Below are 19,253 nucleotides of genomic sequence, written 5' to 3'. Positions count from 1 at the left end.
TTGTGCTCTGGCTTCGGGTCTGAAGGATTAATTTGCTTTCTAGGGGTTCTGGCTTTTCTGTGCTCCTATCCCACCTGAGGACAGTCTTTCCCCATGTGCACTGGGGAGGGAGGGGGTTGGGCCAAAGAAAAGCAGGTGGGCAAACTGAGAGGTGTTTCATTCTTTGCCCAAACCGTCCATGGGCCAAAGAGGTTCTGAGCAGGAAACGAGGGGAAGGGAGGGCTTGAAGTTCAGGGAACAGGACCCCTTTCTAACAAGAAGAAATAACTTGGGAGGAATGGGAGCTGAGGAAAGATCAGGCACAAAGGAAACCACGCTCCCTGTCCTGCCGCTTAACTCCCAGGGACTCCAAATAAGTCACTTTTCTGATTTCATTTGTTTGCAAAGTGACAATAGCAGTGGTGACCTCACCTCAGCCGCACTAAGGATTAGACTAGATGAGCTCACGCACACAAGTGTGCCATGCATGCGTTCAGCGTTACCGTTCAGATGCAGGGAGCCATGAGGCCGAGAGCAGGACTGCCTGTCGCTCCCCTCTACGGGAACAAACATGCTGCAGAGGAGAGCCTCCCACTCTGGTCCTGTCTTTCCGGCAATTGGCAAAACCAAGGGGGAGATCCACACCGATCAGCTGACTGGGTCGAATGTCTGCCCCTGGCTGCCAGTTTAATGAACCACCTTTCTTTCTCAAGGTCTTTATAAATGATTCGGGGGTGTCAGTGGGAGTGACTCAACGCTGTTCTCAATTCCAGCAAGGGACTACTTCTAAAAATTACCGTAAAGATTTACAAAGCCTGGGAGCATTCTCAGGCGACAGAAGGATGAGGGACCACGACAGTGGTCCTGAGTAATGTGCCTGCTGCCATCATGATGCACTGGTTCACTCCACCAGGGACGCGTTCATCAGCGGCTCGGGAACCATCAACCAAGCCATGAGTCACATCTGCAGCCATGACTCAAATCTGTGGGCCTTCTACTCTTCAGAACCGTCTCCCTAAGTGATGACAAGGGATGACAACCTCACAAGAGAAAGCTCAGTCCTCTTTTTCTGGCTCCTCTTACTCTAACAGTCAAATGGTGACTGTCAGACTCTCACCTTCCCAGGGTCTAACCTCTGGCAGCTTCTCTGCTGGCTGGTTTCACCACTCGAATTTTATCAGTTAAGTCACGTGCCTGCCCAATCGTAACCTCCCCGGTGATAAGGACCAGGTTCTGTCCCTCTTCTGCCTTTCCTGCAGTTCCCCACAGAGTGAGCTCTCAAATTAAATCTCACCCTCAGGACACAGAAACATTCCCCTCGCTCTTCACTACCTCTCTCCACCTACATCTGCTTCATCTGCAGCTGCATTCCAGCGATGTTCCTCTCATGAGCCATAATCGTAATTTATTTACCCATTCATTCATTTACTGAGTGTCTTTTATGTGCCAGGAACTATGCTAGACGCTCTGGGGAGAAAAATAAAAATAGCACCATCTCTATTCTCATGAAGCTCACACTGAAAACACAGTGGGTGCAGAGCCCTAGAAAGACTATGGGATTTGCAGAGTTGGAATAGTTATGACTCCTGCCTTCAAGATCTTTATACTCTGGGCCAGTGAAGACCACTGGAATAAGTGTGAAGGCCCTCGTTGTGAGACCCTCGCCCCATTCCCGAAGCCCTGAACCAGACATCCCATCCACGCCCACCACCCAGTCAGCATTTGGTTCCTGTGATGCCACTGGGCACACTGTCCTTGTTCCATCAGGGTGGCTGGCTTGACTCTGGGCTGGACTAAGTTCAAAAAAGGCAATGTTCCTGCTTTGACAGGTTGTGGCCAAATTTCAAAAAAGTCATTTCTTCAGAATGTGTGTGTACGTACATATCACATCTCATGTATCTGACCTCTTGCCTGAGCCTCAGGCTCAAATATCCCACTGTCAACTTGATATTTGCACTTGGAAGTAAATCCACTTCGCATCTCAAGTTAAACACATCTAACACCAAATTCAGGATGCTCTTCCCACACCCCACCTGCTCCTTATCTTGCTTCTTCCTCAGCTCAATAAACAGCACCAACCTGCACCCAGTAGCTCAGGCCAAAACAATCTATCCTTGGTTCCTCTTCCCCTTTACTCTACATCTAACAGATCAAAAAGCCCTGCTGATACAACCTTCACATTGCAGCCCAAGTCTGGCCACTTCCATTTCCTGTGCTGTTATCTTATATCCAGGCCCCCACCATTTCCTGTCTGGGCTACTAGCCGAGCCTCCTCTCCAGCTGTTCCTATTCTTGCCTCCCTATAATCCATCACTGATACAACCAGCGTGGTCTTAAAAAAAAAAAAAAAGAGTACATTAGGTTACATCAGCCGGCTGACTAAGCCTCCAGAATAGCTTCTCTCTGGTATTTATGATAAAATCCAACTCCTAACCAGAGCCTGCCTAGAAGATCCTATGATGCCTGGCTCTTGTCTTCTTCTGACTCACACCTCTTAGCAAATGCCATTTCACTCACTACCCTTCAGCCACTTCGGCTTTCTTTTTGCTTCCTGCCTCAGGACCTTTGCACCGCCTGAAAGAACACCAGGTGTCTTCACTGTTGGCTCACCGTCTTCCCTTAGGCCTCATCTATGTCTCACCTCCTCAGTAAGGCTTATCTATCATACCTAATATTACCCTTTTACCAGGGTACTCTATCTCATACCCATCACAGTACTCATCTAGACTGTCCTAGGTATGTATACTTGCTTACTGTGTCCTGAACTAGGACGTAAGCAAATTTCAAGTGGGCGGGACCTCATCTAATTAACTGCTGTCTCCCCAGCACCTGGCACAGTTCCTGGCACATAACGGGTGCTCCATAAGCACGTGCTATGTGAATGAACAAATCCCAGAGCCGCAGCCCTGACCTGGAGTTGAGAGCAAGAACACAGGTCCACTACTCACACACAGGGGCTGAGCGTGAGGACTCAAACCTGCCGCACGGGTTACGGGGGCCCAGGAGACACACCAAGACTTAGCGGGCATCCTGCGGAGGTCTTTGGACAACAGCTCAGTCACTGAACAACACTCCGAGGTACTGGCATCGTGTCCAGGGGAGCAACAAGCCTACGATTGCCATCACCTAAGGCCGGTGCCGTGGGGCAATCTGGCTGCGCCCTGAGTCATCGAGGGCGTTTAAAAACAGAAGCCCTAGAGATTTTGATCAGCAAGGTCGAACGGTCCCAGGCTACAGGATTCTGAAAAGCTTCTTTATGAGCCTGCAAAGTGCAGCCGTGAAAGCGCCCAGCAGCAGCCAGGGTCCCCGCTCTCCGCGGGGCCTCGGGCGTTAGGGGGCTCCCGCGCACGTGCGCCCGGGCAGCAAAGGCGCGCGCATGCGCACGCCCGCCGCCGGCCCGCTCGTGGCCCCGCCCCGCTTCGTCTTCCTCTCCCCTCGCCCCGACCGCCTCCCCGCCGCAGGCGGGCCCCACAGCCTGGTCACCTGGGTGTTCTCTCCCTCCCGAAAGGCCTGCGCTACCCGCTGCCGCAGATAAGCGCCCAAGTCCCGGCCCCGTTTGGTCTCGTCCACTGGCCATTCCTCACACAGCTTAAGAAACCGCCGGTAGCGGCTGGCCGCCATGTTAGGCCCCGCTTGACTCCGCCCCTGAGGGAGGAGTCGGCGCGGACAGACGGCGCTTGCGCACTAGGCGTCGCCAGCTTCCCGAAGAGGCGGGCCGGGAGGGACGAGCGAGCATGCGCCGCTGGGCGGCGCGCTTGCTGCTCTGTGGGAAGGGCCGCCGCTCGCTTGCCTCTGCAAGTTAATTCAGTGTTCCTCCTCCAGGAACTAGCCCAGCTCCCAGGGGCAAATCAGTCGCGTAGTATCCTAGGGACAGCTTTGCTCTTTTGCAATGACTGTACAAGCTCCAGACTAAAATAACCTTCCTCTGAGACCTCTGATAATTTGCATAACGGATTGTTTTTGCATGTAAATACAGGTTCGAAGAAGATGCGTTTGAACTTAACCACGTGGCATGCACAGGTGGCTCGCACATCACTCCCCCTCCCCGCCCTTCTCTCAGCCCCTGTACTTGTCGCTACCACGTGGTTCTCTGCCACGACTTCCTGACTACTCCTCAGTCCTCATCCCTTTTCCCCCAGCTCCTATTGGTATCCTTCCGATGGTCCCCTCCCCTAGCCTGCCACTTCTCCCTGCTTGAGCAATATCTGCTGGGTTGATTCAATTCGGAAAACTTGTTTTACCAAGCCGTCTCCTCTACATCTCCAGATGCATGTAATGTCCAGATTTTTTTTTTTTCCCTGAAGATACCTCCCCTCTTCCAGATTTTCCTCAAGGAAAACTGAACCTTCTTTTGCGTTTTTACTGTCCTGCATTTGGGCTTCCCAGGTGGCTCAGTGATAATATATGCCTGCCAATTAAGGAGATGCTGAAGAGGTGAGTTCAATCCCTGGGTGGAGAGGTTCCCCAGGAAGAGGAAATGGCCAGCTGCTCCAGTATTCTTACCCGGAGAATCTCATGGACAGAGGAGCCTGGCGGGCTACAGTCCATGGGGTCGCAGAAGAGTTGGGCACGACTGAGTGGCTGAGCATGCACGCATGTGCACACGACACTTGGCTTCCCCTAAATCTCTTCCTCCTCACCTTGCCTAATTTTAGACGTGAGTCTAGGAGACTCCTGCCCTGAGTCAGGAAGTGAATACATAACCAAAGTGAGGGAAGTCGGTGTGGTTCGGACTCTGCGACTCCATGTACTGTCGCCTACCAGGCTCCTCAGGCGACAGTCCATGGAGTTTTTCAGGCAAGAGTACTGGAGTGGGTTGCTATTTCCTTCTCCAGGGGATCTTCCTGACCCAGAGATTGAACCTGGGTCTCCCACATTGCAGGCAGACGCTTTACCGTCTGAGCCACAGGGAAGCCCAAGTGAAGTCGCTCAGTCGTGTCCGACTCTTTGTGACCCCATGGCCTGTCGCCTACCAGGCTCCTCAGTCCATGGAATTTTCCAGGCAAGAGCACTGGAGTGGGTTGCCATTTCCTTCTCCAGGGGATCTTCCCAACCCAGGGATCAAACCCGGGTCTCCCGCACTGCAGGCAGTCGCTTTATCATCTGAGCCACCAGGGAAGCCCCATATAACCAAAACACAAAGTTAAAAATGACAAGGGCTTTAATTGAAATGTTAGAGAATATTAGGAGCTTGTAGAAAGAAATGGTATTTCTAGTTCAGGAGATTAATGGGAGAAAGATCAAGCATTGATTCTGAAGGGATATAGTGTTTGGACTGGCCCTTGAGGATGGTTAGGATTTGGATACCTGGGAATGGAGGGACATTCCCTCCATAGCAAGAGCCAGGCCTGGGCAGGGATGAGAGAGAAATGAAGAGGGAGAAGGAAATAGCAGTGGGTGGTTTTAACCGGGAACATCTCTGAGCTGTCTGAAGTCATTAGGGGTAAAGACCTGTGAATGAGAACCTTTGGGGAGCCAGGGTGTATGATGCCTGCTTGAGATGAGTTCAGTGGGAGTGGAAGACGAGGCATCAAAGGCATTCCCAACACATTTCCAGCCCAACATTACCTCCTGGCTCATCCTCACCATCAGCTGTATTTGTAATAGGGAAGAACAAATCTGACTCCGTATTCAATCTATTTCTGTTACTTTAACCTTTGTAGCTACAGTAAGTCTCCTACAGATGAATGCATACCATTCTGAGAGTGCATTCATAAGTCCAACAAAATAGCCCAGGTACCCAACTAACACAGTAAGCTATGTAGCACTGTACTATAATAGGTTTATAATAATTTTCACACAAATAATATGTTAAAAAAACAAACACAAGGAAAGCATTTTAAATCTTGCAGTACAGTACCTTGAAAAGTACAGTGGTACAGTACAACAGCTGGCATACAGGGCCTGGCAGGAAGGGTTACTGAGTCCCTTTCTCCTCCCATCTTCAATCTTGCCCAGCATCAGTGTTTTTCCAGTGAGTCAGCTTTTCGCATCAGGTGGCCAAAATATTGGCGCTTCAGCTTCAGCATCAGTCCTTCGAATGAATATTCAGGGTTGATTTCCTTTAGGATTAACTGGTTTGATCTCCTTGCACTCCAAGGGACTCTCAAGAGTCTTTCCAACACCACAGTTTGAAAGCATCAGTTCTTCGGTGCTCAGCCTTCTTTATGGTCCAACTCTCACATCCGTACGTGACGACTGGACTCTTGTCAGCAGAGTAACGTCTCTGCTTTTTAACCCACTGTCTAGGTTTGTCATAGCTTTTCTTCCAAGGAGCAAGCGTCTTTTAGTTTCATGGAAGGACACGCTGCAATTTCAGTCACCACATCCTGGCCTTGAAATAGAGATCCTGAACTACTGTAGTCTGTACACTGCTGTACTATACGGTTCACAAAAACACAACCACTTGTAGAGGGTGCACGCATGTGACCACGTGTGCCAGACAAATGAAATAACTCACGTGATTGGACATGTGAACGGGTATTCACAACTTGAACATTCGTATGTAGGGGATTTACCATATTATTTTTGCTACGAGTTGAGTATTGCCTGTAGCCTGAAATATATAGGATAGTCCATTATCAAAGCTATCTTTAAAAGTATAACACTTTTTCATTCATATAGAGATTAAAAAGTTGCAGAACAGAGAATAACATTTGTTTTGTTGGAGGAGGTTTCTAGGAACATTGTGACAAGACCTGTGTGGACAGCTGCAAGAACAAAGGATTCTGGCACCAAGAAGTTTGCAGCAACCAACCACATCCCATCCCATTGTGGCATAAAGAAGCCTGGACTCTAACTCGGGCAAGATGATTTCTTTGGGACACTAGTTCACCATCGTCTTGGTCTGCTGGTTTTCCAAATAAAGTCACCGTTCCTTCCCCCAACAACTCGTCTCTCGATTTGTTGGCTCGTTGTGCAGTGAACTTGGACAAATGTAACATAACCGCATAGTTTTGATAGCTGCCCCGAGGTTCAAAGAGTGGGGTTATATCTATTTACTATCAATATCAAGCTCCAGGTACCTAGGGCTGTGTTGGGTGCCCTGAGACCTTATCATTCTGCCTGAGGCCCTACATGGCTGTGGCTTTTAAGGAACACTTGGCCAGCCAACAGCTGTCCTGGGAGGCAGGGACTGAGTTCCCTCTGAAAGAGTAACAAGGTTTTCACCCAACTTGAGGCACTAAGATCATGGCATCCGGTCCCATCACTTCATGGCATATAGATGGGGAAACAGTGGAAAAGTGAGAGAGTTTAAATTTTGGGGTGCCAAAATCAGTGCAGATGGTGACTGCAGCCATGAAATTAAAAGACGCTTGCTCCTTGGAAGAAAAGCTATGACCAACCTAGACAGCATATTAAAAAGCAGAGACATTACTCTGCCAACAAAGGTCCGTTGAGTCAAAGCTATGGTTTTTCCAGTAGTCATGTGTGGGTGTGAGAGTTGGACTATAGAGAAAGCTGAGTGCCAAAGAGTTGATGCTTTTGAACTGTGGTGTTGGAGAAGACTCTTGAGAGTCCCTTGAACTGCAAGGAGATCCAACCTGTCCATCCTAAAGGAGATCAGTCCTGAATATTCATTGGAAGGACTGATGGTGAAGCTGAAACTCCAATACTTTGGCCACCTGATGTGAAGAACTGACTCACTGGAAAAGACTCTGATGCTGGGAAAGATTGAAGGCAGGAGGAGAAGGGGATGACAGAGGATAAGATGGTTGGATGGCATCACTGACTCAATGGACATGAGTTTAAGCAACAACTCCCGGGGTTGGTGATGGACAGGGAGGCCTGGTGTGCTGCAGTCCATGGGGTTGCAGAGAGTCAGACACGACTGAGCGACTGAACTGAACTCAACTGATGATGAGAGGTTGAGAAGGACAAGTAGAGCAGGAGAAACCTGAATCAGTGCCTCTTTCTAAGGATCTCCCTTCGCCAGCATAGCATCTTCTGGATCAGCTTGTGGTTGTCCTGGGTCAGTACCCACCTCTCTTCCCCAAACCCCTGCAGGCTTGTGTGTCTTGTGGTTCAGTAGTGAGGCTGTGGAGGCTGACAGACATGGGTTGGAATGTGGACTCTCATTCATTCATTTGTTCATCTAGGACTATGAGTACAATTTTCGGGGGGTCCAATGAAAATGAAAACGTTATTAAAAAATTATGATGAATTTCAAGACAGTAACAGCAGAGCATTAACCCACGTATGGGGCATGTCAGATCACACAAAACCAGCCTGAGCGCCTCTCCTGTGGTGGACAAAGACAGATGAGGGCCCAGATCCTGGAACAGAGCAGGACCCCACAGTCCATGACCCCCCGTGTCCTCTGCTTGCATTTTGTCTGTGGAAAAGCTTTAGCCAAAGAAAAAGTTTAATCAGAGAAGCGAGAAAAGGCAGAAACAAAGGAGACCAAATGATGATAATGTGTGTGCTTCATTATCAGTCGTGTCTGACTCTTTGTGACCCCATGGGCTGCAGCCAGCCAGGCTCCCCTGTCCATGGGATTCTCCAGGCCAACAGTTCTGGAGTGGGGTGCCATGCCCTCCTCCAGGGGATCTTGCTGATCCAGGGATCTCGCTGATCCAGGGATCACATCTGCATCTCCTGTGTCTCCTGCATTGGCAGGCGGGTTCTTTACCACTAGCGCCGCCTGAGAAGCCAGCAATAATGCAGTCATTAAGCAAAGTCAAGGACCTTTAGCTCCTCTTCAAGAGCGACAGATCATATTTTGAGCTGTATCCTATGAGCTGCCTTAGAGACACTGAAGCCCCTGCCAGGTGGAGGAAGTTAACTACACGATGACAGACTGTAGCCACGACTTCAGTGGCCACAGTTCTGAGAACTGGCCTCAAGGAGCTGGGAACAAGCCGACCGTGGAACTGAAGATTCGTTGCACTCGATCAGGATGACGCAGATCAGACCACTGGTGACCAGTTTCCAGATGACTGTCAGGGCTGACTGTATGTTTCTGCACATAGTCCCCTCCCTCAGCCTATCAACGCTCTTGCCCACTGGCTGTCGGCTGGGGATGGGGTGGAGTTGGTCTTCGGACAGGCATCTGCCCTCACCCTCCTCGACCCCTGATGCTGGCATCCAAAATATAGCAAACTTTCCACCAACCTGGCCTCTTTAATGGCTATTGAGTGCTGAGCAGCTGGACCCCACTTTCAGTCACAGTCCCATGGGTTTTACAGTTAAGTGGAGGAAACAGATGACAACCAAGCAGACGTACAGTAACGACAATAATAAAACGAAGAGTGTTTCTTCTGTACTCAGTCCTTTCGTAAATGAACAAGATAATTTCACATGTGATAGATGCTAGGGAAGAGAAGAGTCAAGTCAGGGTGCTGGGTCTGCAGTGACTGGGGCAGAGGTGGGGTCTGGGTGGCCTGGAGAGGCTTGTGTTTGAGAGATTGAGTCACACAAGGGGCAAAACAACTTCCAAGTAGAGGGGCAGCAAAGGCAAAGGCCTTCCTTTGGAGCAGCCAACCTTGGGTGGCTATTTAATCACTCTGAGCTTCAGCTCTTCATCTTAAAACGGGAATTAGCATGATATATTGACACGAACTGAGTATTTTCTATGTGCTTGGCACTGTTCTAAAGTCCTTGCTATTTACTCATTTAGTCTTCACGGTGGGGTCCACTTTTATGCCCATTTTACAGAACTGGAAACTGAGGCACAGAAAGGCTAGGACTTGCCAAGGTCAGCAGGTGGGGGAGTGGCAGAGCCCGGGCTTGAGCCCCAGCTGGCTGGCCCTGGAGTCCGTGCCCTTGCTCGTCCACCAGCTGCCTCTTCAGGCCTCCGTGCGGAGTCACTGCCGCGAACTGTGCGCAGGGTGTATCTCTGTACGTTCTGTGGTTTCCCAGAGGATCTGGGGGCCTCTCTGTCCTTGTTTTACCTCATCACCCCCACCCCCATGCCTGTGGGTGTTTGGAACCAGAGTCCGGGCTCACTGCCCTGTCAGTCAGCGGGCACCATTCTGGGCACATTACTAGGTACTGCCTGGAATGTGGCTTGGCAGTGCCAGCCCCTCAGGGAGTTGATGACCATTTCAACACCCACCTGCTGGTTGTCACTCATTCCACACTGAATGCAGCCTCCCCTGGTTCCTTGAAAACCCCCAGCAGGGCTGCACCTCCTGATCCATTTAGAATGAGTATCTGGGCCTCGTGGAGCCCTGCCAGCTCTTTATAGAAACGAGGCACGATCAGGGGGAGGAGAGAGGCGGGAGGGAGCTCTGCATCAGGTTTTCAAGTCATAATGATCCCAGTCATTGAGACATCGAATCTCACATTGAGATCGGTTGAAAGTAAAAATATAGTTTTGTAATGCTGCTGTTAATAATGTAAACATTAAAAGCACATTAAATACTTAGCTGTATTGTGGGGCACAATTGCCTGATTTTTCTGCTTTCAGCTTCTTCAATTGGAGGAAATGATTGGCTGCAATACCCAGATACGTTAGTATAAAGAGTTGATCTGGGGTTGCACTGGGGGACCTCGTCATTTGATGCCCCTAGAAGTTATGCTGGCAGCAGATTGCTGCCTTTTTCTGGAGATGAGCTTATTTTTTTTTCAAGCTGTGTAGATACTGGAGGTGTGCTGGGAGGGGCGAGAGTCTTAAGTTGCAGCTGAATATCCAGACCCCTTGGCTCTGCGGAGGTCCCCGGCCATCTGCCCCAGGGACCTGCCTCCTTGCTTCACTCTTCTCTCTAGTCAACGTCACCTCAGAGAGGCCCTCCTTGGTCTCCAGCCAAGGCAGCAACACCCTCACTTTTGCTCCCCTTTGGTCTCCAAGGGGCAAAGCTCACTACTGGACAACAGGCCCTGGTGAGCAGTCATCTCTTACCAAAGGAATCTGAGGGAAAAGGACATTAGAAGAGACCCAGGTCTCCCGGCCCACCAGCCCCCACCCCCTCTTTAGAGGTTTTAAGGAAACAGGTGAGGGGCGAATCAGACCAGGGAGATGCCTGACTTTTGTTCCTGGATGGGCTCTCAAGCCTCCTGCCCCATCTTGGGGCAGCTTGGTGACGGAAGGGACGATTCTGAGTGAGGTCTGGTGGGAAGGACCCAGCTCCGGTGCAAGTCAGCCTGCCTGGCCAACTCCTGACGGCGTAGCTTCCAAGAGCTGCTTGTCTTCCTCCCTTCCTCTCGAATTCTTGGCACCCACGCTTTCATTTTTGTTCTTTCCCTCATCTTCTGTTTTATGTTTTTGGCCACAGAGGATGCAGATTTAAATCAAAAGTCCGAAGTTCAGATCATTCTGAAGAGCTGCTGATGAGTGGTCTCCGCTTGCCGTGTGTTTTATTAGAGCGCCTCCTGCCCTCTCCAGCATCGTCTGAAAGGCGCTGAGCAGCTGGGAAGAGTAATGGGGCTGCCAGGGCGCTGCCCAGAGGCCCGGGCCTTCCTGATGACATTGCATTATGGAAAAGCTGTAATAACACTCTGCTTGTGAGCTTCCTCTTCCATCACTCAGGGGACATCGGCAGGATGGAGGTGGGGCTGGCTGAGTGTGGCCCGGGCTGCCCTTGTGCCCACCACCCCGGCTGGCTGGGGTGGGGCAGTCAGGAGCAGGTGCTTTTCCACATCATCTGTCTTGAGGACCAAGTCAGAGGCCCCGTGGGGCAGATGAGGAAACTGAGGTCGCAGAGACACTACGCCCATCTGCCAGCGCTCTGGCAGACTCGCTATGTGAGGCCCCGGCTGGGGGAAGGAGCTGGATCGGAATCCGCAGTCCTGACGCTGCCTGTCCCCACATGCCCCCCACTTGCTGTTTATGTCTCTCATTTCTCCCTCCATAAGTCAGGTGTCAATTTGATGGGAGGATCACAGAGAAAGGTTACAGTAGAGACTGGCTAGGGTCTCATCAAATCCACTTGCTCATCCTACGCATACAATTAAATGACTCTCTGCTCACCCCCTGCCTCCCTGCACCCTGGGCACCTGGGGAGGGCCACAGGACGGGGTCTTGCCCCCGGGAGCTGGGTGTGCCTTCTCTATGCTGTCCGTCTGGCTTTCAGGCCTGTGGTTGAAGTGGGGTCACAGAATGGAAGCAGCCTGGGTCCTGCGATGACTGTGTGGAGCAGAGGCTGCTGACTCGAGTGGATTGGAGCATGAAGCACTGATATTTGAGCATTGTTTGTAAACAGCCTCCCTTGACTAATACCTCTGTGTTTCTCAGTTCAAAAAGCAGAGCATGGGACTTCCCTGGTGGTCCAGGGGCTATGACTCCCAGCTTCCAATGCAGGAGCCCCAGGTTCGTTTCCTGGTCAGGGAACTAGATGCCACATGCCGCGACTAAGAGTTCACATGCTGCAACTAGAGAACCCGCATCCTGAAACTAAGACCCAAGACCCAGCACAAATAAATAATAAATATTAAAAAGAAGAAGAGAATGCGGCTAGTGGTAAAGAACCTGCCTTGCGATGCAAGAGACATGCTTTTGATCTCTGGTAGGGGTACTAAGCAATGGCACCCCACTCCAGTACTCTTGCCTGGAAAATCCCATGGATGGAGGAGCCTGGTAGGCTGCAGTCCATGGGGTCGCGAAGAGTCAGACACGACTGAGCAACTTCACTTTCGCTTTTCACTTTTATGCATTGGAGAAGGAAATGGCAACACACTCCAGTGTTCTTGCCTGGAGAATCCCAGGGACAGTGGACTCCTGTCTATGGGGTCGCACAGAGTCGGACAAGACTGAAGTGACTTAGCAGCAGCAGCAGGGGTACTAAGACCCCATGTGCCGCGGAGCAACTAAACCCTCGAGGGGCAACCACTGAGCCCATGCCTGGCAATGAAAAATCCTGTATGATGCAACAAAGATCCTGCGAGCCGTAACTAAGACCCAACACAACCAAGAAAGTAAATAAATATTTTTTTAATAATAGGAGAGCTCCTCAGTCTGTGTAAGAGAGGCTCTTATGGTGACCGAGGCGAGATCCAGCAGAAAGGCGGAAGGTTCAAAGGCCTTTTCTAGCACTCACATTCTGGGGTTTCTTCATATCCCTCTTAATCTCCCCTGGTGCCCCATCTTAATCTCCTGTGGTCGGCACAGGGCTGTGCCCTGAGCAGAACGTTCGATTCCCCGTTCCTGCGGTTATCGCTCTTTTTCCTGGAAAACTTGCCCTTCTTTCTTATCTTTCAGTCCTGCCTCCCTTCCAAGGCACAGGTCTAACGCCACCTCCGTGGCCACCCCACGTGGCAGGGAGTCCTCACTGCCTCTCCTCTCCTGTGTAACCCTCTGTGCAGCTGAGCAGAGGGCCCCCACTCCCCAGTGGAGCACCACTGATATTTTCATATGAGGATCTTCAGTCTCTCATTAAATCAAAAGGTTCTCATGAATGGCATCACCATCCCCACACTTCCTGGCTTCCTATAAGGCCCTAGCGCCATGTGGCTTGTACCAGGCACTTGGAAAATATCTGTTGGATGAATGAATGGAAGGAGCGAAGGACAGATGAATGACCTCATAAACAAATGAATGAGCTACTCAGCCAGATCTCCAAGGGTCTCCACCCTCTCGGTTCACTCCATCTCTCTACTTCATCTCTTCTCCCAGCCACAAACCAACCCCGCTCAGAATGGGCTGGTCTGTCCACAGACTCACCAGCCCACTCGACCTTCCCCTCCCTCAACTCCACACCCCCACCAATGCCCCAGCCTCTTCCCACTCCCTGTCTCCCTTCAGGGCCCAGAGGAAGTCCCACCTCCTCCAAAGGTTTCCGTGACAACTCAGCTCTCCGAAAATGGTTCAGCTTTATTACAGGATTGATCATCTGTACCACACGGGTTAATCCGCTGTATCATTGGGTATGTCCTACGTGGTTTGTGGTCAGTTCGTTTGTGTTTTTCTTGCCTCCTCAACTAGAATCTAGCTCCCAAGAGCTGAATCGTCCACAGCACTTAGCAAAGAGATCAGCAGGGCACAGCCGAGCAGGACAGGCATGCACTTGCAGATTGCTGGATACCTGGGGCTCCCTCGCCCTTTTGCCCTTTTTCAGTAAACGCAGATTGGAGAGCTAATACACGCATGCGCTCCTCCTTCTCCTCTCCATATCCTTCGGTTCTCTCTCTTCCCAGATTTGCAATACTTGGGTGGACTCATCCACTTGAGTTGCTGAATCTGCAAAGCCTGGCACAAGTTTCAGACCACAGTTGCCCCTCTGAGTCCAGGAGTCTAGGAAGAACAGTCTAGAATGGTAGCCAATTTAGCCCCTTGCAGCAAACTGCACTTTTGTTGGTGACATGTTCCGGAGGAGGAGGGAATCGTTTGGGCTGGGCTTCGGATGAGTTGCAAAGGAGGAAGAAGGCCACTGTGAAGGGGACCGTGGGATAAAGAGGTAGCAGGACATCACACTGGCAGGAAGACAGAGCCACCATGGAGACCAGCTGCAGCGTAGGTAGCCACGTGGGTGGCCAGCCCTAAAAGACTTAGATTCCAGGGACTTTCCTGGTGGTCCAGTGGTTAAGAATCCATCTTGCAATGCAGGGGGCACGGGTTGCATCCCTGGTCGGGGAACTAAGATCTCACATGCCGAGGAGCAATTAAGCCCACGTGCCACAACTAGAGAGCCCACATGATGCAAAAAAAGTCCTGGGTGCTGCGACTAAGACCTGACACAGCAAATAAATAAATATTGAAAAGAAAAAAAAGACTCAGATTCCAGCTGACATTCCCACCTCACCCTCAGGCAGCTTCTACAGCACCCAAGGCTGAGAATGGGGACAGGAATCAGAAGCTCAGCCAGGGAGTTTCGGACTTGGCTGATGCAGTACTAGGTTCTCAAGCAAGGAAGTGCCCCAGAAAAAGCGGTAGTTTGGGCTCCCTTTCATCATTAGGAAATAACTTCGTTTTCAGCTGACTTCTTTTTGCCACTCAGTATTTGTTGTTCAGTTGTGTCCGACTCTTTGCGACCCCATGGACTGCAGCACGCCAGGCCTCCCTGCCCATCACCAACTCCCAGAGTTTACTCAAACTCATGTCCATTGAGTCGGTGATGCCATCCAACCATCTCATCCTCTGTCGCTCCCTTCTCCTCTTGCCCTCAATCTTTCCCAGTATCAGGATGAATCAGCTCTTTGCATCAGGTGGCCAAAGTATTGGAGCTTCAGCTTCAGCATCAGTCCTTCCAATGAATATTCAGGGTTGATTTCCTTTCGGATTGACTGGTTTGATCTTACTGTCCAAGGGACTCTCAAGAGTCTTCTCCAGCACCACAGTTTAAAAGCCATCAGTTCTTCGGTGCTCAGCCTTCTTGATGGTCCAACTCTCACATTCATAATGTCTACTGGAAAAGCCATAACTTTGACTATATGGACCTTTGCAGGCAAAGTAATCTCTCTGCTTTTTTATATGCTGTCTAGGTTTGTCATAGCTTTTCTTCCAAGGAGCAAGCATCTTTTAATTTCATGGTTGCAGTCCCCATCCACAGTGATTTTGGAGCCCAAGAAAACCAAATCTATCACTGTGGTTTGACTCAATTTTCTCACCAAGGATGCAGGGCATGAACCTCAGTCACAACTGTACGGAGGCCAAAGATAATCAGGCAAGTTACCTTGCTTGAAAATCCATACAATGTAAGATAAAATGTAAAGAAGTTTTTATTATCCAGGCATTCTTTCTTTCTGCTGGTGTGGATTTTTTTTTGTTTTTTCTTTGCGAGAGGGGCAGAGAGGCTGTGTGGATTTTTGAAAGTTGATTGGCTATGAGAATACAAAAATTGTTTCCTTTCGCATTGTGTAAGGTTCACATGAAGAGGCCACTTACTTCTCAGGCCTGGTGCCTGCCTTGTGGCACACGCACATTGTTTTATTCACCACCATTTCTCACCCAGGTTCCCTGAAGGACTGCAGGAAATCGCTGAACTGCTCTTGCGGTGGTATACTCTAGTCACCCATAAATTGGAAATACCATACAGTGTGATGATCAGAATCAACCAACAGAAAGGGCAATGGAAGTGAAAAGTGAAAGTCACTCAGTCGTGTCCGATTCTTTGCGACTCCATGTCCATGGAATTCTCCAGGCCAGAACACTGGAGTGGGAAGCTGTTCCCTTCTCCAGGGGACCTTCTCAATGCAGGGATTGAACCCAGGTCTCCCGCATTGCAGGAGGAAATCCGTGAACTGTTCTTGTGGCAGTATACTCTAGTCACTCATAAATTGAAAATAGCACACAGTATGATGATCAGAATCAACAAACAGCAGGGGTAATAAGGCACACCAAATTATCACTCGTGACCTCAGCAATTTCATTAACAAATTTATTTCCCTAATTGGGTAGCATATCTCAGTGCTTGGCTTGAGTGCATTGTAATAGATATCTATACTTCAGGAGAAGGAATTAATTAGAACCGTTTGCTCTCAGTTCTGTATTTACACTGTCCACCCATCTTGTAAACATTGAATCTGGTTTCCTGGGTCCTCCAGGGGCTCTTTTCTAACTGCCTCCCCCCCCCCCAAGTAAATAAATAGAAAGCGAAGAGTGTAAGTTCACATCTTCCTTCTGCGTGGGCCACCCCCATCGGAAGCTGCATATCATGGTCAGAATCTGGCAGAATCACCACTTCCCACAGAATCTGCCCTTCCTGGGCAAAAATGGGGAAGCTGGAGTCTCGGTTTGCCACTGCTGTGTCTGGGATTGTCCTTGTCCATCTGGAACCTGGGGTCAGAGCTGGTGAGACGGAAGCTCTGTCTCACGTCTCCCTGCCCCACCTACCGCTTTGAGGAAGGTAAGAGACATTGCTAGCCTCTGTCTGCCCCAGGAGCCAGCAGCCCATGTGAGCAGAAAAACCATAAACTCGGGAACACAGTCTTCTAGGCTTCTTCAAGTTAGGTGTTTTTTTTCCCCCCTCACAACTTGTGAGAGTGCAGCATGACAACAAGAAAGCGTCCTTCAGTGCAAGCGCTGCAGAATCTCGCTGTGACGCTGGCCCCTAACTCCTCTGCAGCTCTCCTTCCTCCAGCAAAGCACCATTTCATACTCACGTGCAGCCTGTAAGGACCAGCATGAGCGCAAGATGCCAGGGTACGTGCATTACCTCCAGAGTTGGTGTCCTTAGCAGCTGTTAGTATAGCCTGTCATGTGGAGAGATGGCTTTTGAACATAGATATAATTATTACAGACACATCTCAGGGGGGTCTAGACTACCAATAGGTCCCCTTGGAGAGCTCTTCTCCGGAAAAGTCCGGATGGGCCCAACAAGTCTCATTGTCCCTTATGAATACCTTGCAGGATCTGGATGAGGTTTTCCAGGCCAAAGATATAGCCTGGATCTGGTCCATCGTAGGTGGTGTGTTCATTCCAGGAGCCTTTGTGTGTTGTGTGAGCAAAGTCGATCATCCGGACGTCGACTTTGACGACGTTGGTGCCGTGGGGCGTCTGTGGAGCCTCCTGCCCATCATAGATGATGAGAAGAGAGCTAGAGTAGAACCGGTATGAGCTCTGGCTCCTAATGACCGAGAGGAGGGCCTGGAGCTGGTGCCGGATGGGCTCCAGCAGCTCCATCCGGAAGCGGGTCCCATCATGCAGGAACTGGTAAAGCGCGCGCCTGAAGCCCTCCACTGAGAGCTTTCTTCCATAGTACTTGTCTTTGCAGAGAAAGTGCTTCTTATCGGTTTGATAAACCTTACATTAAAAAGAAGATAGAAAACGTTAAGAATTGCAAACTTAAAAAAAAAATCACATCTGCTACAGAGACAGCATCTCAAGCAAACTTAATACAGAAACACATTTCTAGAGATGCTGAGCAGGAATGGCTACAGTGACTGGCAAGACAATCTTTCACCGAGCACCAGTGTAAATTTCACACTTAAAAATGTTTTCTGTGCAAGCCGTTAATAGAAGAAATCCAAGGTCCAAAGATCTTTCATCCTACAGAGGTGACCCTCTGCCCACGAGGAAAAGGTTTGGATCTCCTTTCTTGTGAATTTCCAATGTCAACCGCCAAATCATGATTTAAATCCTGGCTTCTGGCCCTCTTCAAACATTAGCAAACCCAAGCCAGAAAGCTTTAGTGGGAATCTGAAATCACAGCCAATGGCCTTGGGAAGCCAAGTAAATTAAAATTTCCCCCAACAAAGTTTATGAAGTCCTTTCTCTGCAGATTCTGAGGGTCCTGTAGTGGCTCCAGGGGTGGGGTGGGGTGAATTGTTTGAAGATGGAAAGACGGGCTAGATCAGGTGTGCCTGGAGTTTTCAGGCGGCGGGTGATGTTGAGGGGAGCCTGGATGGAGCGGGCTCTGTGGGCTGGTGGTGCCTCTCCTTGGCAGCAGCTCCTCCCCAGTCCCCTGTCACGTCTTGGCCACCAGAACGAAGCAGATGGAGGAGAGATGCTGATGGGGGGAACGGTGGCAGCCGCTCCCATTTCATTCAGATAGCAGAGGCAGGCAGAGGCTGAACGGAGGCCAGTGGCTGGCATGGTCAGAGGGTGGACTTGGCACCCCTCCGCCTGGCACACCTGGGAAGGGCTGCCTGAACCTGGCCATGACAGTCTCTCAGGTCTTCCCTGCCTGCAGATTACATGGTATCTTTACAGAAAACACGAGTGTAAAAAAAAAATCAGAAAGATACGATAGGCTTGGTGTTGCCTTTGGAGGGCTGAAGATCACCTGCTAAATGGGCCCGTCCTAAACACAGGATAGGCCTCACTTTCCAAATAAATCAGATCAATTTCAGAAGGTTTGAGGTCCAGAGAGAAATTCCATTTACACCGCAACGCATCACACTCCATCCTCTCGAGAACTACATTCCAAGCTTTCCTAGGGACATCTGTGCCTCAGATTTATAGACTTGACTTCCAGTTTCAAGGGGTGGCAGTTTCAATTAAGGAAAGCGATAGTGTTTACCATCAAATCCGTGTCTGGTTTTGCTTTGAGTAGATAGATTCTAGGGGGAACCAGTAGAGAAAGTTCATTTCCTCCTGCTCTCCTGCAGCCCCAGCCATAGGCCACGCGAGAGCGGCAAAAACGAAGCGTGGCCTCCGGGCACTAAGAAGTTAGCCACTCCTTTGCTGGGCTTTGCCGCTTACGGTTTCACCGTCGTTAACCAGGATAGGTAGCGAGAAGGAGCGGAAAAGGCAGAGTAAGGAGAATGGCTAATATGGATTTGAAAAGCTGACTGCCTCCCAGCATCTGAGAAGGAGAGGGTTCAGCTTCATCACGCAAGAGAATGAGGACCCCACAGAGCACACAGGGAAGCTTTCCCTCAGTTCTCTCCCAGCCCAGCTCACACACTGTCATCAAAGCTCTGCTCTCAGCATGGGCAGGACTCACGCGGCCAGGGCA

At 50.2% G+C, this 19,253-nt stretch overlaps 1 protein-coding gene across 3 annotated transcripts in view; it reads right to left on the bottom strand.

Annotated features, from left to right (window-relative positions):
• Positions 1–19,253, bottom strand: part of LOC128056657 (inositol hexakisphosphate kinase 3-like) — a 62,698-nt gene that overhangs the window by 22,472 nt on the left and 20,973 nt on the right. The window contains exons 4-5 of one of the 3 annotated variants that reach the window (XM_052649465.1): positions 17,197–17,596; positions 15,973–17,046 (exon numbers count right to left, since the gene is read on the bottom strand). The exons of 1 other annotated variant lie outside the window; for it this stretch is intronic. In XM_052649465.1, the coding sequence (XP_052505425.1) occupies positions 17,027–17,046; positions 17,197–17,596 (420 nt within the window). In that variant the 3' untranslated portion in view covers positions 15,973–17,026. Of the gene's footprint in view, positions 1–15,972; positions 17,047–17,196; positions 17,597–19,253 lie in introns of those variants that run through there. One more of the 3 variants, XM_052649463.1, reaches the window with a different exon arrangement.

The sequence above is a fragment of the Budorcas taxicolor genome, chromosome 11 (assembly GCF_023091745.1).
Source record: "Budorcas taxicolor isolate Tak-1 chromosome 11, Takin1.1, whole genome shotgun sequence".
Lineage (NCBI taxonomy): Eukaryota > Metazoa > Chordata > Mammalia > Artiodactyla > Bovidae > Budorcas > Budorcas taxicolor.
Note: the sequence above shows the minus strand (reverse complement) of the source record. Positions and strands in the feature narration are given on the sequence as shown.